General features: G+C 51.4%; 1 protein-coding gene across 1 annotated transcript; it reads right to left on the reverse strand.

Moving 5' to 3' along the window:
* Positions 1-11241: 11241 nt before the first annotated feature.
* Positions 11242-14112, reverse strand: LOC129125871 (zona pellucida sperm-binding protein 3-like). Its single transcript, XM_054641543.2, has 9 exons — positions 13735-14112; positions 13268-13386; positions 13076-13179; positions 12728-12905; positions 12531-12651; positions 12294-12385; positions 12078-12223; positions 11550-11669; positions 11242-11375 (listed from the first exon to the last, which is right to left on the reverse strand). Exons 1-9 carry the CDS (start codon positions 14110-14112, stop codon positions 11242-11244), a joined length of 1392 nt encoding a protein of 463 aa, XP_054497518.2.
* Positions 14113-14952: the final 840 nt, after the last annotated feature.

Below are 14952 nucleotides of genomic sequence, written 5' to 3' on the forward strand. Positions count from 1 at the left end.
GCTCTGCCTCAGTGGTCACTGCTGGCTGGGCATTGCAAGGCTGGGCTTGCTTGAAAACATGGGAACATTCCCAACTCCTTGCTCAGTGCCTTGTCCGTGTATGGGCTCAGGATGGTCACTGCAGCAGAGCCCAGAGATGTCCCCTCCCCACAAGGAGGTCACTTGGTCACCCTGCAGTGTAGGGGGGTGGGAGACATTTGTAAAACAGCCACAGCCTGCCCTGTTCAGGAGCACAGCAAAAAGGGGATTGTGTGAAAGTCTGGGGCTTTTTCTGGGCTGGTTGGGCTCGGTGTGGGGGCTTGAGCCTGGGAATTCTCCAGTAAAATCCCTGCAGAGAGGGGGCACTGCTGCAGGTCACACCAGCACAAAACCAGCAGCAAAAACCCCCCAGCAGCAGGGAGGGACAGGGGACAAACTACCCAGATCTGGGTGACAAACCAAAGCCAGTCTCCCCCTTAACAGTGGTGCTGGGAAGCCATTTAGGGGAGTGTGTCACCACTAACATCATCCTGTTTCCATGGAGACCAGATTAACAGAGCTGTCGAGAGAAACTGCGCTCCTAATCTCTCCCTGAGAAAAGAGCTTGCTGATACAAGAGACTTTTAAACATCTTTAATCCAAATTCAGGGTTTTCCTTTCCATGCTGCCTCTAATCCTTCTGGAGGTTACCAGCCCCTTTCAGCCCCAAGCCCAGCACAATAGCATCAAACAGTGCAGGCACTCACAGCCTCTGCAGTCCCCTGCTAATATAAAATTTGCTATCTCTCTCTCCAAAATTTGGCTGTCTTAAAAATAGCAATTTTACCAGGCCATCATGTGCAAGGGTCCTGAAAAATGATGTCTTCATTGGTGCACTCAGCCTGTTTTCTGGAGATGGAATTAGAGTTTGAGGATAGGGATGGAGGCACCTTCCTCCATCAACAAAAAGATGCAGGTCCTGCTTTCTGCACTGCATGAGCCACTTTCCATTGACTCTTTTCTCCTGAGCTTTTGTCTCTCCTGTGGAGCATCCCAGATAAGATCAGGTCCCACAAGAACAGGGAATAATTTGCCCACTGGAATGGTTCACTGCAATTGCACAGCCTAACCTATGGATTTAGAGAATCACAGAATGGTTTGGCTTGGAAGGAACCTTAAAGACCATTTGATCAAACTTCCCTGCCACAGGCAGGGACACTTTCCACTATCCCAGGTTGCTCCAAGCCCCATCCAACCTGGCCTTGGACACTTCCAGGGGTCCAGAGGCAGCCACAGCTTTTTTGGGTAACCTGTGCCAGAGTTTCCTCACCCTCACAGGGAAGAATTTCTTCCCAATATTTGATTTAAATCTACCTTCCTTCAGTTTAAGGGTATTCCTTGTCAGAAATGCCTCTCCAGCTCTCTTTCTCTCTCCCTCCAGGCCCCAGATTTGCTTCTATTTTGGGAGGCAGGAGCACAGTTACCCTGTTTACTTCCACCAGCCCAGCAGATTTAAGGTCAGCAGCACAAGGTTGCCTTCCCCTCCAGGTCTTTTTGGCTTGGACTTTTCCTGGTGGACAATTCATATCTCCAAAGGCTGCAGGAGTTCCCATGCCCTCCCTGCCCATCCAAGGCAGGCATCCACACTTTCAAACCATCAGGCAGGGCCTTTGCCAAGCAGCTTTTGTTGATTTTTTTTTTTTCCCCCAGTGGGATTCATGCTGATTAAGCCTCCTATCCTTCTCTAAGCCTCCAGGCAGGTGGGACACTGCCCACAGCCCTTTGTGGGCACCCTGAACACGCCACATGTGGCTCACAAAGTTCTCCAGCTCTCCATTGGAACATCTCTGCCTGCTAAGGCATAAAAGGCTCTGCCACCTCCCTGTTGCTTCCAGAAGTTCAAAGAAATTTGACTCCTTGCTTTTCCTTGCCTTCACCCCAAAATCCTGTCAGGAGGATCATGACATGGCTTAACAGTGCCAGAACAATGGAGAAGGAGTCAGTGTGACTGGGAAAATGCAGTTCAATCTCAGTTTCCTCCCTGCTCCCCTTGCCAGAGGGCTGGGTGGCGTTCTGCACGTCTGGAGGCTGAGCTGTGGCTTTGCACAGCCCTGCCCCAGAGGCCTGGAGCTTGTAGCTCAGCTGGGCTGCACCATCTCACCCACAGCAGCCCTTCCCTCCACCTGTGTGTGCTGCTGCCTTGGCACACAGCACACACGCCAGCCTGGAGCTCCCCAGAAGCTCTGAAACAGGCACACCATGGTCTGGAAAAGGCCAGGCTGAGGCACATCTGTGTCCTGCAGCTGTGGGCAATGAAGGGTTAGCTTCTCTGCAGGCTCTGAAGGCACATCTCTGAAGCATCAGGCTATTTCTGCTCAGCGTGCCTGATTTCAGATGAGAGCTCTGCTGTGGGATAGAGCTGGCATGTGGGATAAGAGGGAATAAAATTATACACAGAGTATTTTGGTGCAGGGTTTCCTACACCTACTCCCATTGTCCTCCTCTGACTGAAGGCTCCATCTGGTTTGCTCATGGCTGGGCACAGAGGCTGCAGGGCAGCAGAAGGGGAAGCAAGGGCTAAATTAAAGCAGGGTGCTGCACAGGCTGGGTTTGTAATACCTGCAGCTACAAGAGACTGAGGTTTTGGTGGTTTGGGGGTTGTTTGTTTGTTTGGGGTCTTTGGTTGGTTTTTGGTTTGGTTTTTTTTTTAATTATTATTTTTGGCTGGATTTGGGTTTTTGTTGTTGAGTTTTTTGGGTGGTTTTTTTTGGTTGGTTTGCTTTGGCTTTTGGGTTTGGGTTTTTTTTCCTTTGTTTTGGGGTGGGTTTTTTTTGGGAGGGTTTTTTTGTTTGTTTGGGGTTTTTTTTGTCGTTGCTGTTGGTTGTCCCTATATCAGCCCCTGGGCCCTGCCCTGTATCCACAGCCACTCTTGGCCAGGACTTCCATCTCCTCCATCCCACCCACCTCTCTGAACAGACAATGCCCAGAACAGAAGACAGAACTGCAAAATGCTATTATTACTGATTTCATATTAATATTATAATTTATTTATAATATAATTTTATATATTATATAATAATATATATTTATATATGATATATATTATATATATAATATATCTTATATATAAAATTTATATGTTTATTTATAATATAATTTATAATATGACACATTTATAATACAATTTATGTTATCATTATTACCACTTGGAGCAAGCAGGTTGCTCTGTCCCCGCCCCAGCCCGGTGCAGAGGCGCGGTGCCCACAGCCGGGGCATTCCGAGAGGATGCTCTGCAGCGGCTGCTGGGGCCAGCCCTGCCCTGGCTCTGCGCGGGGGTGTCAGAGGAGGCTGGGTGGCAGCAGGGGTGGGGACAGGGCTGTCCTGAGCCCAGCACACAGCTCGGGGGTGTCACCGCCTCCCTCCCGCTCCTCCGGAGCAGCGCAGCCAGCGCAGTCCAGGGGGCTGGGGCACCTTTGTGCCGCACCGGGGACAGCAGAGGGGACTCTGCTGACTCGGCTCTCGGGGTGATGTGGCTCCACGGGAGCTGTCACGCTGCTCTGCCAGCCTGGTTTGTTTTTGCTGGCGGGCAGGAGCGGAGCCAGGGCCAGGCAAAGCAAGGGGAGGGAAGCGGGGAGCAGAGGGGACAGGCGAGATAAATAGGTAGCGTGAGGATAATAAAGGAGGACAGCTGGCCTAGAAAACTCGAGAGATAAATCAGCAAGGGGGGGAAAAAAATAAATCCCGAAATTAATTCCAAAGCATGAGGTTCCTGCTGAGCCCGCAGGAGAGAGCACCTGGTGGCACCCACCTCATCCCTGCTGCCATGTCACAGACACATTTTAAAATCCTGTCCTTAGGATTTTTTCTCCCGAGAAGCTGAGAGGCCTCAGGAACAAAATGTAAACAATGATTATCTGCTGCTGTGGAATGCAACAGGTGCATCTGGGACTGGTCTCATGTGGTTGTTTCTAATTAATGGCCAAGCACAGTCCAGGTGGCTTGGACTGTCTGATCAGTCACAAGATTTTATTATCATTCCATTTCCTTTCCTTGCTAGCCTTCTGATGAAATCCTTTCTTCTATTCTCTTAATATAGTTTTAATATATAATTTTCTTTTAACATAATATATATAATAAAATAATAAATCAGCCTTCTGAACCATGGAGTCAGATCCTCATCTCTTCCCTCTTCCTGGGACCCCTGTGAACACCAGCACAGTGCCAAGCACTCCTGTGGCCAGCACAGCCACAGTGGGCACTGCCCCAGCCTGTGAGAAATGGATTTGGAAGGGATTTTTCAAATCTGATAGAAAGTTTACATTGTTTTGTACATGTGTATGCAAACACTGAGATAAGGTGTGCTGGCTCAGGAAGGCCATGGAATAGAGATGGCATTGGTGAGAGAGAGGTTGAACCAGAAACAAGTTTCAACAAGTTTCAAAATATGGCCTTGCCAAAAGACCAGATATTTTAGAGACTTAGAGCTGTGAAAGATGCATTGTAGCAGGAACACATGGGGTAAAAATACAGGTGGTTGGTGTTAGGAGTATTATCAGCTCTGTGTGGCAAAAGCTAATAGGCTGCAAAACATTTCTAAGGTATTGTAACCAGGAAATAGGTTAACTTCTGATAGAATGGCATTGAGTTTTACATCTCTTATGTCTTACCCATCACTGAGACTGATAATGGAATAAAATCTTTTAAAACACCTCTCAGTTGCCCCATCTCTGAAAGCTGGAAAAGCACCAAGCCCTTCCCAGCAGCAGGGCTCAAGCCATGGAGAGCAGCTGGCTGTCCCCAGGAGCAGGGGACCTGCTGGGCAGGGCAGGGCTGGCTGCCCAACCCTCACCAGCCTGGCCTGGCCAAGCCTCCGGTGCCTGGGGGACGCAAGCAGGGCTGAAGGGACCTGCAGGGACCTGTCTTTGCCTCCCTGTTCCAGTCCTTTCCTTGCCTTGTCATTATCTGAGACCCCAAACACCAACAGAGGAGCTGGGCAAACATCCCTGCGCTGCCTTGGAGCAGCACCAAACCCCACAGAGCTCTGTGGGGGCCAGAGATGAGGGCTTGCCACCCTCCCAGTTGGGCCAGTGTGTCTGCACAAAGCAGCAGCAGTCACCAAAGCAGCTAAGGATAAAGGATATTTCATCATTCAAGTGCTGTGGGATGTGGAAAAAGCAGGGATGCACCACAGCAAGGATGTAGGAAGGTTCATTAAGCTCTGCAGTAGCACAGACACCCCAAAATGCACCCTGCTGACCTAAGCAGGATCCTACAGGAGGTCCATGGCCCAGGCAGAGACAAATCTCTCTCTCAGCTCAGCATTTTTCCTGTGCACATAAACACACAGCACTGGCACCTTCACAGATGGCACCAGCAAGCCAAGTTCCACAGAAAGATGGAAGGAAAGTTAGACCAGGATGAAGCGGGACCAGGGAGCAGCTTACGCTTTCCAGTTTGACAGAAAAAACTGTGAGAGAAAACAGAGCAGAGCCTTTATTCCCTGGCAGCCACCCTGCCCGCAAGGCTCTGTCCCAGCACGGCAAAGGCAGCTCACAATAATCCTGCCTCCAGAGCAGAAGTGCCAACAGCCCTACAAAGGCAGGGCTAAGTGGCAGCTTCCCATTCCCAGCTCTAATTGCCAGCTGAGCAGACGGATAATCTCCCAGAACTGCGATAAGGGTGCTGCTGAGTCCCCGGAATTGCCTAAGAGCTGCCATCCAGGATGCCGGGAATTGCCCAATTATTCTCCCCCATTTCCTCCCTCCCCCTTCTCTAAGTTTTGTAAATCAGAAAAGAGCTGCCTTTTTTTTTTTTTTCCCTTTATTTCTTTTCTTTTTCCCCTCTCAAAACCAGCTGGCACAGGATTTCTCAGCGGTTCGGGAGGGATGAAGAGATTATATCTGGGCTGGCTAATCCTGTGTGGGCAGGGAGAAGAAAATGGGGGAGCAGCAGTGAGATCCCAGTGGAGGCAAGGGCTGCACTCACAGGTGATGGTTTGAACAGAATTCATCCCAGCAAGCCAGCACCGGCCCTGAGTACAAATCACATCCTATTTCCAGCCCCTCAAAGGCTCTATTGAGGAATAAATCAGCTCCTCGAGCTGGCTGAAGCACTCACCCTCTCACAGTTACCTTACTCAGTGCCGAGAAGTTGAAACCTTCCTGCCAAGGCCAGCAGGCTGGGGAGAGTCAAATATCCAAATCCCCTCAGAGCTCAGCAGAGAAAAACAAAACAAAACAAAAGCCAAAGCCCACAAGACAGAAAACAAGTCCCTGAACTGCAGCTCACCTGCACATCTCCATTTGTTCAGCTGTTTTTCTCCAGATGATGCAGTGGGCCAAGAAGTCATCTGGTATCATCAGAGAGGCAAACAAGCCAGGCCACTGTCTAATCCAATGCTGATCTGCACACACAGGCAGCAGCACTCAGCTCCCAGCCCTTGGCTGTCTTTGCAGCTGTTTAAACCTTGGGTTTGTCCCTGAATGCTTCATGACTGTCCCTTAGATGCCCCTTTTAAGCCCCAGAATGGCAGCTTCTCTTTAAACTTGCAACACAGGCAGAAGTCTTCAATGGCACCAGAAGGACTGAGGGACTTAAAGTTCATTACTTTTATGGGATCTGGGTTGTTCTTCTGTAAAGAGTTTGTAGAAATTTGGATATAAACACACTAAGCACTCCCAGTCTGGCCACCCAGGTGGCTCTGGGCTCTCTTTGGTGCTCTGCACAGCCAGCTCATGCCCTAACCCAGCTGCAAATAGCAACAACCACAGCATCCCTACCTCCAGCACATCTGGAGCTGGCTCTGCACCTCACAGCCCATCCCTCCTGTTCCCCCCAAGCCAGACCTAGAAGGCACCAGGCAGAATGATTGAAATGCCAATTCCTGCCCTGGTTCAGTGCTGGGCATGTCTCAGTGTCCCCTCTCAGCTCGATGTGAGCTAACACTGACCCCAAAGCCACTGAACACAAACCCACCCCATCCCACTCATGGCAGGCTGGAAAGTGAGATGAGCCAGCAGAGGATGGAGATTCTCAGCAAGGGGGGGGGAATGGAGCAGAACAGGAGAAAAGATGACTTAAAACCCCACAGTGCAGCTTCCACTCAATGAATGTCACCCCCTGTGCTGCAGCAGAAGAGTCAGGGATCACTGAGGCAGAGCTGAGCTGGAAGTTAATTTACTGAGTGGGTAATAGGCTGGTAAATGAGATAATATGTCAGATTTGCTGATCCCTTAATATCCACACATCCGCTCATAGCTATTATACTTTGATATAAGCTGTAATGGGACATATAAACAGAAGTATAACAATGAACACAAAACTATAACAATTAACAAGACTACAATTAGGTGGAATTCATAGCTCTGGTGGCTGTTGGTGACCACCTGAGCAGATTTTCTCACCAGTGATGTTTTCCACCTTTCTTCACTCTTGCTGTGACATGGTGGGTTGTGGCTGCATAGTTAAAGCTGCATCCCATAACTTTAATAAAATTACAGATGCAGGTATTTGAGGGACTGTGCATATTCTCTATTTATAGAGAATCACAAAGGGCTCTCATGCAAATACAGCCATTCCCAACACACCCAAGTACAGTCTCAGAGGTCTCTCTGGGATGTATTTCAAAATGACAAACATTGTGTTCAGTGTCAAGACAAATGTCTTGGGTCTTTAGAGTATTACACTCACAAATAAATCCTTGTTGTTTCTGCACAACACATGTGGCAGCAGTGACAGTTTGCCATTTGTTCCCATTTTGCTGGGCCCATACTCCAGGCTCTAACAGAGTACAATTCCATGCTGATTCAATCCCAATGCAATGATTGGGTTTATAGAATCATTTAGGCTGGAAAACACCTCTAAAAATCATCAAGTCCAACCATTAAACATTGCATAGAGTTAGGATAAAAGCTGTGGCCCTATTTTTGGTGTGGTCATTTAAAATAAATATTTTAAATACTCTGTGACTAGAAATTATTTACCCAAATCACCTTTTGAACCTCAGTGGGTAAGGTGCCCTCATCACCTTCCCTTTTTGCTGTAGTGGATTGCACCTGCAACTGAGCTTGGATACAGCTGAGAGCTATGGAAACATTATTCTGGGTGATGCCAAGTGCATTCACAGTTAGGTGGGGGTCCTTTTCAATAATTCTTTGCTATTTAGACAACATACCAGCCAGGAGACATTGACCAGTTCCTAATGCCAACAAAGAAGATTTTAACTGGTGTTCTTGCTCACACAAATCACTTGTTGCCAGGCTTAATTTATTTGCCAGAACTCCAGCATCTGTGCTGTTTATTTAATACTCCTAATCCTGTTCCTGGGATGCCAGTCACAGCTCTCCTGGCTCGTTTTGGAGAGGTGAGGGCTCACTGTGCAGCCCTGTGAGCAGCCCCAGGCAGATGGATTTAGGAATGATAAGCAGGTAGGTTTAAGTGCAGAGATATTAACCTGCAGTGACAGTTCCACAGGCCTGGGGCTTCATCAGGGATTAAGGATCACTTGTTGCTGGCCTGTGTTTTAATACCATTGGGCTCAATTTCAGAAATCTGTGGAGATTGCAACAGGTCCAAGAGGTAGTAGGATACACTGTGGGGGTTAAGGTGATTTTTGCTGTGTTGATAGAAACAATCCTAGTTTAATTTAAATTATATCTCCAAGATAAACAGATAAATTATGTCTGATACTATGTCTCTTCCTGTGTGTTCCTCTTATGTAACACTCATTAAAGAGCTACCAGTCTGCTTAGATCTGTATCCCTTTTCAAAGGAGCCACATTGAAAACTAAACAAGTAAATTTCCACTTCATTTTTGGGGGTTGTCTTTCACATACTGTGCGCTTACATTTCCCTCTGCCAAATCCACGTTAATGGGTGGGACTCCTGAATTTGTACAATTACAGCTTGCTTTTTAGTGACTGTCATTGCAGTGCACTCAGTCTTAACCACGATTACAACCATTACCACACTGATTTGTACAAATGAAAGACCTGGGGGTTTTCACTCCATGCACCAGGATTATTGAGGGATAAACTAGAGCTGGGTCAAAAGGGCTGGGTTTTGGGATTTTGGTATAACCCAGTGTGGGTCCTGGAAGGGGAAATGGGACAAGTCTCAGTGGGGAGACTCCAAACTGGTTACCCCTTCTAGTGAGTGGCTCAGGTGTATCCACCCAACAGTAATGTGCTGTTTAACTCCATTGTTGTCTTTTGGTTGGTCTCTTTTCATAATGGGACAGAGTTTTAAACAAGCAAGGGTTCCACCTTCAAGGCCTGGGGGTCTGTGGGAGCTGAGACAGGGTTAAAATGTTCAGTGAATGTACAGGGACAGCAGTTGTTGGTCTCATTCCCAAGGATCTATTCACAGAATGACCAGGTTGGAAGAGACCTTAAAGATCGAGTCCAGCCCAGCCCCAACCCCTCAACCAAACCCTGGCCCCCAGTGCCACATCCAGGCTTTGTTAAACACACCCAGGCATGGGGACTCCACCACCTCTCTGGGCAGAACTTTATCCCCTTTCTGTAAAAGCTTTTTCCCTTGCACAGTGAGCTGTTCAGTGTGTGATGGAATGTGATTCATTGTTAGAATCTGCTTCCCTTGTTAAAAAACACCCCTGGTCCCCAAAAGCCACCTCTGCTTCACCTTGGGTTTCAGAGAATCTCCCCTAATCAAAGAAACACAACAAATACCCAATTCCACTCTTGCCAACCTTCTAGCCCTATAGTTCTTGCAAATTATCAGTTGAAGAAGGTCCCACAGAATGGTTCTGGTGGTATTTCTTTGGTTACCCCCTTAGAGCCCAAGGGACACTTCAATTTTAATAAGAGGGGCCACCTTAAACTACATTTCACTCTCTTCACTACTCTCATCCCTAAATTCCCAGTCAGGATCCCTTCCATATATCTCCATCCCAATCTTCTGGGGATGCAATTAACTAATGGATCTTTATGGAACCTAATATATCAGATCATAAATTCTAATTTGTCCTCCACTCTTTTTCCTTCCCCCCACCCCAGTTGTTTCTGCAATTGTTCTATTCACAGAGATAACAGCTCTTTTTGTCACTTTCTTTGTTCAAACTCATCTTGTAACATTCTCATTTCCTTTTCTTTGTAGTCCTTACAATGGCACGCTGCTTCCAAACACATTTACAACATCATGCATATTATTCCTTTTTCTTTACCATTTTTCAGTTTCTCTCTCAAGCAGTTTCACTGTTCCTCTATCTTTACTCCAATTATGCCAATTTTTGGATGTTCAACTCTCATAAAGTCTTTGAGAAGATCTTATTCCATGCCAGTAATTGAATCTGCCACTCTACTGACTGTGGCAATTTCATCACAGGAGAAGAGCCAGAGATCACTCAGGTGGATCTGAGCTGGTGGTTAGTTTATGGAGTTCCAACCAGCAGATTTAGGTGTACAAATCTCAGTCCTGCCTTCCACCTGCATGGAGCAGAGACAGCCTCAAAGGCTGGACCATGACCACAGCACCATGACAGGAGGATTTTGTGCTTTCCCAACCAGGTTTGGCACTGCACTGGCAGCAAGACTCCAGGATGTCCCCAGAAACTCTCTGGAGACAAAACCCAGGGGAAGAGGAGTGCAGAGGTGTGGAAGGCACCCATCCCAATTAAGGCTGCTCTTTCCTCCCCCCACACATGCCCAGAACCCACAGCATCTAGTGCTGCCCTGGAAGGGGATCTCCAGCTTTGGGATCATCCCAGGAAGAGTCCCCAGCTCCCACCATGGCCCAGGAATGCAATTCCATTGCTGTGCTCATCCCAGAGCTCTCACATTCCATAAAAACAGTGGAATTGATTCCCATCCAGCCCTTTCCCATCCCTGAGGTTCCTCCAAGATTTCCCCTGTAGAGAAGTCAAACTCAGCACTACAACCAAGCAAAATCCCAGAATTCCAGCTGCTCTTGCATCCTTCAAGGGATCTTGGAGCATAATTCCCACATTCCACTGGCTAAGGAAGGGAAAACAGGAACTCCAAAATCAGGAAATCAGTTAGAACCTCAGAACACCAATAAACCCCTAAAATAGGAGCCACACCTTGCTTAGGATTCCTTTCCATGACACAACCTTTGGAAAATCCACCTGTACTTCCCAAACCCAAGTGCTTGGTGGTTTGGGAATCCCTTCCAGGTGGCAGCAGCTCCAGATCCCCAATCCCACCTCTTTCCCAGAGGATGGGTTCCCACCCACAGCCACCTGGGGCACCTCCCACCCCACAGAGAAGACCAGGAGGTGACAAATGCTTCTTCTCTTTATTGGGATCACTGGGACATTGCCGGAGGGCAGAGCCTTTTCCGGCACATCCACAGGAGCATGCCCAGGGCAGTCAGGCTCAGCAGGGTGGCTGCTGCCAGCAGGAGCCCCTGGATCAGCACAGGAATTCCACCAGCAGCATCTGGAAGGGACAAAACCCCCTCAGCACTCGTTCATTGGCTTCCCAGCCTCCAGCCAATCTTTGGGAAGGATCCCACAGGGCAGGTCTGGGGGATTGTTCCAGAAAATCCCTTTGTGAAATCCCTGGGTGAGCCTGGAGACACAACCCCACAAAGACCCCATAGTGACCCCTTACCTTGGGGGGTGTTCCCAGCTGCTCCTGGACTTCCAGAGGGGCTCGGGAATCCCTGAGCAGGCTCCAGGATTATCAGGGGTCCCACGGAGACATCAGCCTCAGTTGGCCCTGAGGGCTCACCTGGAAAAAGATGGGAATGAGTACCCAGGAGAGGGAATTCCTGCTTGGGCTAGAATTTGGGAATTACAGGAAGATGGACACCAGAAGAGCAGAACTCCAGGGGTTTAAAATGCAAGGACACAGTCAGGATAGAATCATGGAATGGTTTGGGATGGAAGGGGCCTCAAGGCCCATCCAGTGCCATGGGCAAGGACACCTCCCACTATCCCAGGTGGCTCCAGCCTGGCCTGGGACACTTCCAGAGATGACCAACGGTGCCAGGACCTCCTCACCCACACAGAATTTTCCCCCCAGAATTCCCCTCTTTTCTTTTAAAATCCCTTCCCCTAAGGACACACCGGAGAGGATTGTCCTTAAACTGTGCCAAAACCCCGCTGCCCCGTCCGAGGGGACACCTTGGGGACACACCTCTCTGGCTGGGGCCATCCCTCCTCAGGCGCCTGCCCATCCGTGCAGCCGGGGCGCGGAATTCCCGGGAATCTCCTCCGGGAGAGGGGCAGCTGCCGGTGTCGCAGCAGCTGCAGATGGCCGCCGTGCCCTCCAGAGGTGCCCACCTGGAACAGAGTCACCCGTGAGCCCTGCCCGGGGCGGGGACGGTCCCCTCCCCGCCGCAGGGACACTCACAGCCCGCTGGCTCTGCTGAAGGAACAGGCTTTATTGCGGGAATTCGGGGCTTCACTCGCCGGGGACACCCGCAGGTGGCAGCTGATGTAGAGCTGGCAGGGGAAATCAAGGAAAAATTCAAGTTAATCACGCTTGGCTCATCCCCTACAAGTCAAGTTAATCTTGGAGACTTTAGGGCTCGTTTTCCCCCCCCATAGATAAACTGAGAAACGAGGAGGGACGGCAGCAACAGCTCACCAAATTCCCGGCGTCTCCGGCGAATTTAAAGGCATCCAGCAGGAACCGCAGCGACTCCGGCCGGGGCCGCGGGGACACGAAGGCTGAGGCGGTGTCCTCTGCCCTGCTGTCCAGCAGGCACCTGGAGAAGGGCAGGGAATCACCGGGATGCTCCTGAGGATCCCGGGACGGCCCTGGCAGCCCCGAGCCCGCCTTACCCGCCCAGGTCGATGAAGGCGTAGCGGGGGGACGAGCTCCGGTCGGGGCTGGCGGTGGCCACGCACCGATCCACGAAGAGCCGCAGGGACACCTGGCCCTCCGAGGCGACATCGGCCTGGAAACGGAGGCTGTCCCCAAGCCGGAAGCCATTGGAGAGCCTCTCCCTGCTCCAGTCGTCTGGAATGCAGATCCCAATGAACGGGGTCACTTTGGGGAGTGTGGGACCTCTTTAAACGCACAGCAACCCCCGCGGGGTGGGTTTGGCTCCACTGGGGCTCCCAGGATGTCCCCAGGAGCCACCAGAGAGGGGGAGCTGAGGGACACGAGGCCACCAGGGCTGTACCCACCGTCCATGAGGCGCAGGGAGAACCGGAGCCGCTCCTCTGCCGCCACCGTGGAGCGGAACGGGGCCCAGGTGGGGTGCACGGCACCGCTGCTCACGTTGCTCCTCCTAAAGGGAAGCGATGGGAATTGAATTGCCTGGGGTGGCACCGGCACCTCGGGGCCCTGGCAGGGCGGGGACAGCCGCCAGCACTCACCTGGGGTAGTGACACTCAATGGGGACCTCGGCAGGGGTGGCCCTCACGATAAGGGGGTTGCCAGAACGGGTGGGTTTGTAGAACAGGGTGGTTCTGTAGATCAGGGAGTCCGGGGTCACCTGGAAGGGGGATTTGGGAAAGGGGGAAAATCAGGAAAAAGAACTCGGCACCAGCAGGGACTTTGCCAGGACAGAGGCCACATTCCCGATCCTACAGGACACCACAGAGCTTTGTGCTGGCATCCCAACAAAGCTCCAGCTTGAAGGAGGTCACAAAGCCTCCAGGATTTGGGCACAGCACCTCGAGACCCGTCATCCCATCAATTCCTGCATCCAATCCCAAATCCACGACTGAGCGTCTGCCTCATCCAGGATATCCACACCCCAAAAATCCACCCCTGCTTCGGCCACTCCTCACCCCAAACCTGCCTGCACCTGCACTCCAGGGCTGCCCCCAGTGCCACTCACCTGCAGGGTGCTGCCACACTCGTGCAGCGCGGCCACGAAGGTGACAAAGGCCTGGGCAGGGTTTGGGGACAGGGGCGGGCAGGAGGCCGTGCCCAGGCTCAGCTCCGCTGCCCGCACCGGGCGCCCGGTGCCAAAGAGGTCCCTGCGCACGGTGAGCACCAACTGCCCCTCCTGGCAGCTCACGGCCACCGCGGGCCGAGGGGACAGCGCCCGCAGCTGCGACAGATCCACCCGAGCCCAGGGCTGCGAGCGGGGGGAGTCACCCCGCAGCCGCCACATCCCGGAATTCCGCGAGGGAAAACCCCAGGGATCGGAGGATGCGGCCAAAGCCAACACCCAGCAAAGCAGAGCGACCCCAAAGCGGCTCCCAAACCCCATCCTGACCCCAGGAAAAGCAGCGCATGGCAAAGGGGCTGCTCGGGAGCTTTTTATGGGAGCATCCCGGGGCATTTCCCCGCCAGGATAACGGGATCCAGCTGGGCATTCCACTCGGGATAACGGGATCCAGCTGGGGATTCCCCCGCCAGGATAACGGGATCCAGCTGGGTCCATCCCTCCCGAGGGTGATTCCCTCCCCCTGCAGCCGGGCATTGTCCCGTTTGTCCCATGTCCTGCTCGGCCGCGGTGGCACCAATGTCACCCGTGTCCCCCTCGCTCCCTGAGCCGATTTTGGCCAAGTGAGGCTCTCCCGGACATTCCCAGGAATTCCCTAAAATCCAGGCGGTGCATTCAGAACTGGGGATGTGCCAACCCCACTCGGGTGCTCTGGGATCGGCCCGTGCCCGATTTCCCTGGAATTGTGCCTGGCTAATGAGGGCACCATAACGAGTTCATTTGCATGGAAAGCAGAGGGGCAGAGCCGGTCAGGGACCGGCAGGCAGAATCCAGAGATTAATTAGCCTGTGAGTGTTAATTGCGCTGATTGGCACCGCCGCTGGTGGGCACAGGAGGGTGACAATGGCCCTGTGCAGCTGCGGGAGCAGCTGGGGACACTCCGGAGAGTGGCATAGCCGGGCCAGGCTGTCCCCGTGCCCTGTGGGCATTCCCGGAGAATTCCCGTTCTCCACCCACAGGGACGGGAGAGCTGGGAGGGATTTTGGCCTCGGGATTTATTCCTGGTGGGTTTTTTTACCGGGAAACGGGGCTGGAGCATTTACCTCCCTCTTCCAGGACCTGTGGGATGGGGTTTGGGATGAGGAGACCCACTAAGGTCACTTG

The sequence above is a fragment of the Agelaius phoeniceus genome, chromosome 14, assembly GCF_051311805.1.
Source record: "Agelaius phoeniceus isolate bAgePho1 chromosome 14, bAgePho1.hap1, whole genome shotgun sequence".
In the NCBI taxonomy this organism is placed as follows: domain Eukaryota; kingdom Metazoa; phylum Chordata; class Aves; order Passeriformes; family Icteridae; genus Agelaius; species Agelaius phoeniceus.

Coding starts and splice junctions, on each gene's coding strand:
- LOC129125871 (XM_054641543.2), bottom strand. CDS start 14,112: ATGGGGTTTGGGAGCCGCTTTGGGGTCGCTCTGCTTTGCTGGGTGTTG. Junction 12,906..13,075: donor CTCCCTGCGCCTCATGGACG/GTGGGTACAGCC, acceptor TCTGCATTCCAG/ACGACTGGAGCAGGGAGAGG. Junction 12,652..12,727: donor GCCTTCATCGACCTGGGCGG/GTAAGGCGGGCT, acceptor GCCCTTCTCCAG/GTGCCTGCTGGACAGCAGGG.